The following is an 11,858-nucleotide window of genomic DNA, read 5'->3' as shown; positions in this document are numbered from 1 at the left end:
TACACTTTTCATCATCATCATCATCAAACAACTAAATCTTGTTCAAGCTAATTTGTAAGGTTGAAAGTTGAGAAATTATCATTTGCATTGCATCATGGTGCTTTAAGTACAAAAGTTTCAATAACCATTTTCTCCAAATAAAGTAGCATACCAAAAAAGCAAAAAGTCTTATTTGAAAGAAAAGCTACTAAATTATTTAATATATTATTTTTTCATACAAAGTCTTCAAAGTTGTGATGCACTCTTCCTTTTAATGTCAAAACTGTCCATATCAATTGGGGTCACTGACAAATAACAAATTGACAATGTTAGGTGAATTTGTGAACGTATATAAAAGAAAAATGTACCAACCTTGTGTATTCTACATCTAACACTATTATATCATCCACATAAATAAGCAATTGCCACCTTCAACCATTAACTGCACTGTAACTATCATCTACCCTTAGCCACCTAAATGGATTGTGATTTGATTGGACAGCAAAGGAGACATGTAAACAATGGAATTTTTTCACTTGCCAGTATATGAACACATGTATATGATTAAAAGAAGACATAATTAGTAGGTATAAGGGGAAATAAAGGTTACCCATTTGGCACAAATCATTTGTATCATTCAGGTGTTCCTTAGTGGTGATTTATCTTTTGGATGGCACAACATGGAGTTTCAATTCTAAATTCCATGATCACATTCACATCAATTTGTTAGAAATTTATCATATAAGAATATGAATTTAAATTCTTATCGATGTAAAGTTTGTTTATATACTTACTCAGTCGTGTATATGTCTTAGTCTTGTACATTATTTTTTTAGGTTTCTCATGATATCTTCTAACTCGACAAGTCAATAATTAATTCGCAGCAGATCTGAACTCCACCCAAGAGTTTATCGTTAGCCAATAGATTTCTGAATACACAAGACGGGATTTTAACTCCCAACACTTACTTAATTAGAGAAATAAATTGATCATTCAACCAATCCAAATTGATTAGTCATAGTTTTGTACATTATCTAATATCGAATTCGTCTAACCTTTTGATATACCTAAACTAAAATACAATTTCTTCTTTCATTTTGATTAATATGGTAACAAATCTTGTGATGATGAATGGAAACTAGTCTAGAGAACCCTCTTTTCAAATTTTAAGCGCCTTTTCTGTAGTATATAGTATATATAGTAGCTATGAACTGTGGTTGATACCTGAAGTCAAATTTGGAGATTCTTCTTGTCTTTGGGAGTTTAGGACCATGTGGCCTATGCTGTGTCGTTTTGTTACTTATTTCCAAAGCAACGGACTAAAAGTTCAACTTATTTTAAACTTGATGTAGAAGAATCATAAACAATACAACATAGACAGACTAACCTTAAAATCAGAATCATAAAGAACTAACTAATCTTATGAAACATCTTTTAACTTCAAAAATATTTTATGTATGCTTTTGAAAGTTGTTAGTGCAGAAATAGTCTATTATCAGTTATTATAGTAATTGTTATTTTTTAAGAAGGATAGTGGATATACATTCACATCACATGATTTGACTCAACTACAAACTTCTTTGGCCCGATTTGACCAACTAGTATGCTATTTTATGCCACCACTTAACTTGAGTATATATATATAAAATCCAAGAAAATATGAGTTGGTGAAAGCAGAGAATCAAATATAGCAAAAAGCACACACTTAGTCACTTACCATCTGCAGATAAATTGGGACTTAACAAAATTTTATATATTAATTCTTCTATAACCAAGAAAGTGAGAAACTGTGATCCAATATAGGAGGCTGCAAAAAATGTGCTACCTACAAATGATACTGTGAATGATAAATTTGGTAGCACAATGAAAATCATGGTAATTGAATTGAGCTCATAAGTCCAGAAATCATTCCTCATTCAAGACCTCTAATGTATTGATGTGGTGACTCAACATTACATCTTTGAAATTGTTAAAAGGAGAATTCATCTTGAAGTAAAAGAATGCACATATACTAACTAAATTAGTAATTCACTTTACATGAAAAGGAAATTTCATACAATACAACCCAGAATTCTTTCTTTCTTTCTTTCTTTGTATTTTTATTTTTATTGGATTTTTTTTTATGGGTGGAATGGAAAATTAAAAAAGTGTACACTATGCAACAAGCTGCAGTGGTTGTGCAAAAAGAGACAAATTAGAACACAATATTTCACTCTTTCTATTGCACAATTCCATGATCTTCACTAATAGTATCAAGCATGCTAAAAAAAGTTCACTATACAACAAAATCTCACAGAGAAAATAAAGGACTAAAAACTCAAAAAAAGAAAAGGTCTTTATGTAAGTATCACCTGGAAGTATATGAAACTAATAGCAGCAATTGGGGCAACGAATTAGTCCATTTTCATTGCAATCAGGGCAACGTTGGAATCCACCATCATCACAATCACAATCTCGTTGCTCTTCTTCTTCATGATAACCTTCATAGTAGATTTTACAGCTTCCAGAACATGTTTCACAAGGAACAAATCTAACATCACCACATACCTCACAAACTTTCTCTTCAATCCTCTCACAACATTCCAATTTCTTCTCAAGCTTCCCATCTTCATGCAATCTCTGAATCTCTTCAGCTCCACCAATGTAGTTCCTGCCAACAAACACCTTTGGCAACCCTCCACCACTATATGCATCACCAAGAAGTTCTTTCAGCTCCTCCTTGAACCCTGAATGCATCGAAACATCCCTCTCATCCATCCTCAAATGCATCCCTTTGAGGATCATCCTCACCTGGCAACAATCCTCATAAGTCTTCCTCACCCCACGAAGGCTTGTGAAGTACAACACAACTTTTTCCTTCCCACAAGAAGAAGGATGAACAACAAGATCAACATCCTTCGAATTCGAAACTACTCGATCATCGTCACCCCCTCCTCCTCTGCCTTTGCTCTTCTTATTGGATACTTGTTTCTCTTCATCACACAATGTTGATGGCCTAAGGTGAAAAGGGCTTTCAGGTGATAGCTGCATCAATGATTTTCTAAAAGATGCAATGACTTCAGGATCAAACTCTGAGATTGCAGGGTTGAGTCTTGCTTCTTCTCCACTCATTCTAATCCACAATGACCTTGGTGGATCATCAACAAGGGCTTTTGATACTGGAGTTCTAAGTTCTGCTTGGACATCATCATCATCATCATCATCAACATCATTATCATCATCATCACCCTTGATATCAAAAGAGAAGCTCTTGAAGTGATTTGGTGATCTGTAAGGGCTTGTGTCTTCAAGCCCTGCCATCAATTCCCATGTGTTGATTGTTTCAGGTTCACCAGGTGGTGTTCTTGTTGGTGTTTTAGGAACAACTTTTGTCAACTTTTGCTCAATCATGTTGGACCAAGTCTTGGCTTCAACCAACTCCATTGAAAACTCTTCCTTCTTCTTAATCGCCTCCTTCTCTTTCTCTGGGATGAAGCTTGTTCCATGATCAAACCTGAAACTCTCACTGTTTGTAAGCATTTCTTTAGATGAAGGCTTTGGAGCAGGGGGATTGAGCTTCATGCTGTCTAGGGTGGTGGATTTGAGTGCCACAACATGGTAGTTATCACCTTCAGCTTGTGGAGGATGATGAACATGCATTGAGTAGCTTCTGGAAACAGGAGAATATGGAGCATTGCAATGGCGGCAACGTTTCTTTTGCTTGGAACTAGCACAACCCATGATCACAAAACACAAAAATAATAAATTTTGACCATAAAAGAATAATTTTTTAAAACAAAAACTCAAACTTTGAGGTTTCAATTTTGGTGTGCCATTAAAGACTTACAGCAAAATTGAGAACCATGGAATGATCAATGATCAATGATCCACAGAATGGTGATTGCCGATTGTGGAAAGAAAAAGGGTGAAAAAAATTAAATAAAACAAGGCAATTCATCAATCACCATGTGTGCAAAAAACAAACCCACAATTTGGTTTTTTTAATGTTGTTTTGTTCCAATGAGAGAGGAACAGAAAAAAATGGGAAAAAGGAGTCTGAAACTGAAGAAAAATCTGCAGAAAGAGAAATGGGAAAGGAAGAATTTGGAAAGTGAATTGCTTAAAGGTCAAAGAAACGAGGCTGAGGGATTGATCAAGATCACCACTTTGATCCCACACGGTTTTTCTTTCTCTCTCTTGAATTTTGGAGAGAGAGAGAGAGAGAGAGAGAGAGGAAATGAACAACAAGAACAGCAGGAATGAATGAGTTGCTAAATTTTAAGGATGCCACTTACATTGATTTATACGATGAAATACTTCCATTTTTTCTTGAAAAATATTCACGCAGTACAAAATAGGGGGGAATTGCAAAAGTTTTAGTTTTCTTTATGACTTAATTTTATTTTGGATAAGGTGATTAACTGATTATCCGTTATCCGCTTAAAATTAGGTAGTATAATTTTTATATAAAAAAGTTGACATATAAACACGAATATTTTCGCGTAATATTAATGGTTGAGTCAAATTTATTAAATTATTAACAAAATTTTAATGTATACTTTTTATAAAATCTATGGGCATGGTACATAATTTAAAAGAAGTAGTTGAGGTTAGGGTTAATTTTTTATTTTTGGCGTTGGTCAATAAACAATATTGTAAATTATATAAAAAAAAATCGAGAGTGTCCTTAAAGTTTAACGTGTTCTGCTAAGATTTAGCCTTAGTAGAAAAATTTTACTATTTATAATTTTTCTGTGATCAATTAATTTGTTTGAGTAATCTAATGTTATTGTGTCAACTTGATTACCATGGCAGCAAATGCTGTTATTATTGTTAGTAATCAACCTAAAGAAGAAAACACAATAATCAGTTTTAATGAGAAAGACGTGCAAGTTGAAAATAAAAGTTGTGCAAAAAATTTAGTTGAGAGACTTTTGCCGGATAAATCGCTCTCAAATGGTATTGTGGAGGTTGCTATGTATTTTATATGGAGGCAACCGGAGGGTTTTAAAGTGGTAGATCATGGAGGAAATATATTTCGATTCTTTTTTGGAGATGAGAAGGATATGCTTTGTATTGAGAAGGTGCTCTTTGGCTATTCAAAAACTACATCCTGAATCTTAGGAGATGGAAGGAGAATGAGAATAATGCAGAAATATATATTGCCCACGTCATATGGATATAAATTTGGGGTTTGCCAAAACAATTCAAGACTAAAGAATCAAGAAGGAAGATAGGAGGCTCATTTGGAGATGTGCTAGACGTTGATATCTTTCACGTTTGAGACAAGGAACATAGCATTGTTAAAATCCAGGAAAACTAGGATGTAACAAAACCACTCAGAAGATACGTCAAGCTTGCTGGTCCCAAAAACCAACAACTTGAAGTTGCACTAAAGTATAAATGGATTGACACCTTTTGTAATTGTGGATTTATTGGACATGAGACAAGAACTTGCAAATTTCAAATTGAAGATTCGTTGAAGAGAGAGGTGGAAGAAGAAAAGTGGGGGAATTGGTTGAAAGTCGACCATACGGAAAGAAAAAAGGGTGCTATGAAGGATAATCCTAATATTAATCTGCCTAAATAGAAAGACAGCTCACACAACAGGGTCAAAAAGCCAACTCCAGTCAACTTAATTAAGGGACTACCCAATCTATTAATGCAGTCTCGAAAAAAAGAGGGAGTAGTGAGGAAGAAGAAGTTATGAGTAATGCTATCGTTAAAAAAGAAGACACAAACAGCAAAGTATTTTCCACAAATCAGTACCGATTCAGAAATAGAAAGATACAATGCTAAAGAAAGAGACGAAAAGGAATATTCAAAGGGGATTGAAGCAACAACATGCTTTGTATTTAAAGAACAAGGGTAGCAGCTTACACAATCTACCAACAAGAGACAAAACTTAAAGCAACCAGCGAGAAAAACTATCACAGTGTTAGGAGTTAAGAGGAGTTCACAAAGAGAAATGGTCCCACCCAATAAGAAGAAATTATGCTAAGAGGAAAAGATGCAAGCGAAAGAGGGAGAGGGTGCCACCCTACAATGAGCACTTAGTGACCCATGAAGATGATGATGTAGAACTTTCGAGGCATGAAAAATTTTCTGACAGTTCACAATATATACGGAATCTCTAGATCTCATTCTCTCGAGGTAACGTTTTATGTGAAACTAAGAATATTACCACAAATGTTACAACTCAATGCAACAAAGCAGGTTTTCTGCAGATATATTGTGTGGATCCTATAGGTCAATCTGGTGGGTTAGTGCTAGCATGGAAGGATAATGCAATTGTCTTAATTCTTTCTAGCGATGAATTCTTTATTTTCTTTGAGTGGACAGATCCTACCAAACAAAGGAAATGAAAACTAGTTGTTGTTCATTTACATTGTGATGACAACATTCAATTTAATCAATACCGAAAAATTATTGAGCTCAAAATGACAGCCAGTCCCTATTTTCTTGTGATAGGTGACTTTAATGCCATTTTCGCCTATCATGAGAAAGAAAGAGGAAGAATGAAGTCGGCCTCATCAATAGAGGCTTTTAATAACTTCATTAGTGATGGTGATCTGATGGACTTAGGATTCAAAGGGAAAAAATTCACTTGGTGCAATAAACAATACAGTGACAACCTAAGTATGGAACGACTCGATAGATGCCTCTCTATACATCATTTCAGAGCAAATTATCTACAAGTAACAATTCTACATTTAGATGATACAGGCTTTGACCGTTGTCCTTTGATGCTATTAGCAGACAGGGAGGAGCACAAGGCAAAAAGAAGATTCCGATTTCAGGAAAGATGGTGTGACAATGAGGAAGTTCTTAATATAGTGAAAGAAACATGGAGGCCTGAATTTAATGGCTCTCTAATGTTCAAGCTGTTCTCTAAACTGAAAAAATGCATGCATATTTTGGTAGAATAGCAGAAGTCCGGCTCTAGCAATTCGCAAAAGCTAATCTCTGATCTAAAAAATCAATTGGAGTTAGAAAAATTAAAAGAGACAGAGGCAACAAGATCAATTATTTTATAGTTGGAGGAAGAATTAGCTAAAGCCTACTTATAAGAGGAGATGTATTGGAAGGAAAAAAACTAGAATTCAATGGTTGAAATGGGGTGATAAAAACACAAAAAATTTTTATGCTAAATTCCAAAGTAGAAATAAAAAAAAAATAAGATTTTTAGACTACAAGATAGCTCCGATAATTTCAGCATAGATCTTGGAGACATTGCCCGAATTGCCACTGAGTACTTTAAGGAGTTGTTCACTTCCTCAAACCCCCTGTATTGCCTCGGCAGAACTGCAATCTTTGGAGAGAAAAATTGATGATGATACTAATCAAATACTTACTAGAAGTGTTTTGAAGGAAGAGATCAAGAAAGCTACATTCTCCATTAATCCTTTCTCAGCCACAGGAGATGATGAATTCATTGCAAAGTTTTATCAACATTATTGGGAGATTGTTAAAGGTGATCTATGTAGTGCTATTAAGAGCTTTTTTTCTGGAGGTCGGATGTTAAGGGCATTCATTCACACTCATATTTGTCTAATCTCGAAGACACAAGGCACATAAAACATGAGCCAGATCTGCCCCGTTAGCCTCAGCACGGTCTTCTATAAGATTATATCCAAGATTCTTGTCCACAAAATGCAGGGTATTTTGAATAAAATCATAAGTGCTAACCAGAGTGCATTTATTAAAGGTCGCCTGATCAGTGATAATATACTAATAGCTCATGAGTTTATGCATTTTTTGAAAAACAAGAACCATAGTGATCATGAGATTGCAGTGAAGCTTGACATGAGCAAGGCTTACGATCAGATTGAATGGTGTTTTGTTTGGAAGTCATGGAGAAGTTGGGCTTTTGCTCTAAATGGATTGACTGGATCAAGGAATGTGTTACCACTGTGTCATACTCTGTTACTGTAGATGGTCATCCTCATGGTTACTTTAAACTATGCAGGGGATTGAGGTAAGGCGATCCCCTTTCTACCTATATTTTCATTCTTTGTGCAGAAGGACTTTCTCATCTACTCCACAGAGAAGAACAAAAGAGAGAGATCTCAGGTCTATGACTCAATGGTAGATGTCCTACGATTAGTCATTTATTCTTTGCAAACGACTGAATCCTGTTTTGCAAAGCTAATGAGCTAGAATGCCAAAGATTGCTAAAGATTTTGAAAGACTATAGAAAAGTTAGTGGGCAACTTATTAACTTCTCAAAGTTTTCAATATTCTTTAGCAAAAATACCCCAACACAAATTAGAGATGCGCTAGCTGAATCTCTACAAATTTCACATGTGGCCAGATAGAATAACTACCTGGGACTTTCAGCAGTTGTACACAGATCTAAGAGGCAGACTTTCAATTTTATTAAAGAAAAGGTGGAAAGGATGCTGCAAACATGGAAGAGATCTCTTTTATCCGTTAGTGGTAGAGAAGTTTTGGTGAAGGCGGTAGCTACTGCAGTGCCTATCTATACATTGAGCTGTTTTAAGCTCCCTGATTCATTGCTTGAGGAAATATAAAGAAGATTCTGAGTTTTTAGTAGGGTCAGAGAGGCTCAGAAAGGATACTACAGTGGATTAGATGGGATATAATTTGTAGAGAAAAGAAGTACGGGGGGCTAGGTTTTAAGGATATTAAAGCGTTCAATTTAGCTATGCTAGCCAAGTAAAGCTGGAGGATTCTTATCAAGCCTGAGTCCCTAATAAGCAAAATCTACAAAAGCAGATATTTCAAATATTCCTCTTTTCTACAAGCCATAATAGATTAGCAGACATCATAGGCCTGAAGAAATCTACTAGACGGAAGGAGAATTCTGGAGGAAGGAATCGAATGGAAGGTGGGAAGAGGCAATCGAATTAGGATATTTGAAGACCTATGGTTAAGGAAGTTTAATCCTATTTCAGACTACCAACAAAATAATCACAATCTAAATATAGTATGGGTAAATCAACTCATTAACAACTCCAGACAGTGGCAAGAAGAATTAGTCAAAACATTCATAATCAATATTGCTACTGAGATCCTACAAACATATATTTCAGAAGATGGAAAAGATAGCATTACCTGAAAGTGGGAATATAACGGACACTACTCGATGGTTTCTAGGTACCGTACTGCTTTTAGATTTTCTCATCCTCCAATCCAACAGCTCTCAGAAGTGTCCAGAGAGAAGAGAGTATGGAATAACTTGTGGGAACTGCGGTGTCCACCAAAGGTCAAAGTCTTTCTCTGGAAAGCTCCCCAACGGTGGTCTATTTGTCCGACACCGATTACACAGTAGGTTGCTGACGATCGAGGACATCTGTCTGATGTGCCAAGAATTATGAAAAACAGTAAATCGTTTCATATTGGACTGTAAGCTTGCAAGAGAAATTTAGAAAAAAGCTGAATTTGAAATTTTTTTCACCTTCGACAGCTCTGAAGATTTTTGGAGGTGTTGGATGAAACTTATAGAAGCGTTGAAGAGAAGACTAGGGGTGGCAATATGTACCCTACCTGCGGATACCCAACCCGACCTCACCCGGTCGGATAGGGTTGCCAACCCGATCCGCAGCGGGTAGGGTAGGGTGCGGGTTGAGCCTCAACCCTACCTGACTAACCCGCACTCTATATATGTATATATTTTATACTTATATAAAAATATATTTTAGGTGGATGTTGAATCAAAGACCTCTCACTAAATGTAAAAGATCCTTAGTCACTAAAAGAAAATCATTAATTGATAATTTAATATATTTTTTACATAAAAATCAGTTATATTTTAAATTATCATCAAGTTATATAATAATATTATATCTTATTTGTAATCCACGATAGGGTCGGGTATCCGCGGGTTAGAGAGGGTAGAGTTAGGGTTGGGATATTCTCAACTTGCAAATAGGATAGGGTTGAGTTTATATAAAAATCCCAACCCACGGGTAGGGTTAGAATTGGATCCAAATCCTACCCTACTCTACCCATTGTCACCCCTGTTCTTGGTGCAATTCTCGCTTAGAAGAACTGGATAGCATAAAACCTTAAAACCTTTGAAGTCAAGGATTCTTCTACTGACGTGCTCCATTCATCTACTGTGAAACTCGTTGAAGAATTTGGAAAGAGAAATAAAAGGTAGTTACTACGATATACGATAGATAGATTCAGGTTGTCATATTTTGATACTTGTAATGGATTAATGAGTAACCTTTTCATTTTATTGGCTATCCAGGTAGAATCCTTCTCTTTTGTATATTCATTTTACAAATATAAATGAATATATAATTAATTTAAAAAAAATAATATTGTGAATTTTACTTCCATTTTTTTATTTTTTTAATTTTAAATAAACATTATATTTTTTTGTTAAATTGGAATTAGATAAAAAAAATATTAGTCTGATTCAGAAACTGCAAAATATGTTATTGATTATATGACTAGAACAACGGCTAATTTTTTTAGTTATGAAAACTCATAATCTATTATGTCTAATTATAGATAAGTAGTGTGTTTCTTATGGATATGAAGGTAATTTTTTTAAATTAAAATTCATAAATTGGAGGCTTAGTTTTGTCTTAAAAACAAAATTTAGGGTCCACGATTTGGTATCATGAAAAATGTGCCTTAGATTGTGCTAAAATTTTTTAAAGCGATAAGCAAATTGATAGGTCGATTTTGTGAAAAAATTATAAATTATAAATTTAACCTTTAGATTTATATTTTAACAAAAAAATTTAAAAAACACAAATCTAATTTTTAAATTTGTGATATCTATACAAAAAAAAATACCAAATATCTATATTGTTGAAAACCATCACTTGAATTACAATACTAAAAATAAAAAACTCTAGAACAACTACTTTAAAAGTAGTGAATATGTGAAATGACTTTACTCTTGAAATGAGTTTCATCATCTTATTAACTTAGATTAGTCAATTAATTTAGTTTTTTTATTTTTAATTTAAAAAAGATAAAATTATATTTTTTGTTTTTAAAATTTATTAAAAATATACTTAAATTTTATTTTATTTAATTTTATCTTAAAAAATTTTTATTTGCATTTAATATAATTTTAAAAGCTAAATTTTTAAAAAATAATTTAATAATAATGCTTGACACTTAAGAGTCACTTATTTGTGTTAAAGGTTATTCTTATAAAATTAATGTTAAATTAGTTCTAAATTTTTTAAAAAATTAACGGCTAAAATTATATTTAATGAAAATTAAAATTTTTGGAACAATTAAAATAAAATAAAATTTAAGAATATTTTTAAAATTTTTAATAAATTTTAAAGATAATCAGTATACTTTATACCTAAAAGGAATATTTTGTTTATTCTCTACTTTTTCGTATAAGCATGTTTAGTTAAATTTTTAATCTAAAATTTATGTCATTTTATAGTTTTCATATGGAAGTTTAATTTTAATATACTAATAGTATAAAATATATTATACAGATATAATTTGATATATAATTATATCTGTCTTTTTAAATTATTATTTAAATAGCTAATAAAAAATAATTATTTTTATTAATATAATATTACCTAATAATTAAATATATATATAAAACTATTTTACATTCACAGTATATTAAAACTAAATTATTTGATATGGTATAAATTATAAACAAACTATTTTTTATTTTTAGTTCTATTTTTATTTTAATAATTTTAACAACTTCTAATAATTATTTTATAATTTGTTAGTAAGATATTTATGAAAAAATATTGTAAACTTGTTTAGTTTTATAATTTAATTTTAATAATTTTACAATATGTAAGTTACAATTTTAAAAGGAAGTTATTAATTTGGAAGAAGAAAGTCGAAAGTTATTTTTGATATTACGTTGAGGATTAAGTTGTTAATCTTAAATGTGACACGTTTAATTTAACATATAGAAATTAGATCTT

At 32.8% G+C, this 11,858-nt stretch overlaps 1 protein-coding gene across 1 annotated transcript; it reads right to left on the bottom strand.

Annotated features, from left to right (window-relative positions):
- Positions 1-1,755: 1,755 nt before the first annotated feature.
- LOC130973102 (uncharacterized protein At3g28850-like) lies at positions 1,756-4,211 on the bottom strand. The gene has a single exon (XM_057897513.1). It carries the CDS (start codon positions 3,697-3,699, stop codon positions 2,347-2,349), a length of 1,353 nt encoding a protein of 450 aa, XP_057753496.1. The 5' UTR covers positions 3,700-4,211; the 3' UTR covers positions 1,756-2,346.
- Between the last annotated feature and the right edge of the window lie 7,647 nt (positions 4,212-11,858).

This window comes from Arachis stenosperma, chromosome 4 (genome assembly GCF_014773155.1).
Source record: "Arachis stenosperma cultivar V10309 chromosome 4, arast.V10309.gnm1.PFL2, whole genome shotgun sequence".
Classification (NCBI taxonomy): Eukaryota; Viridiplantae; Streptophyta; class Magnoliopsida; order Fabales; family Fabaceae; genus Arachis; species Arachis stenosperma.
Note: the sequence above shows the minus strand (reverse complement) of the source record. Positions and strands in the feature narration are given on the sequence as shown.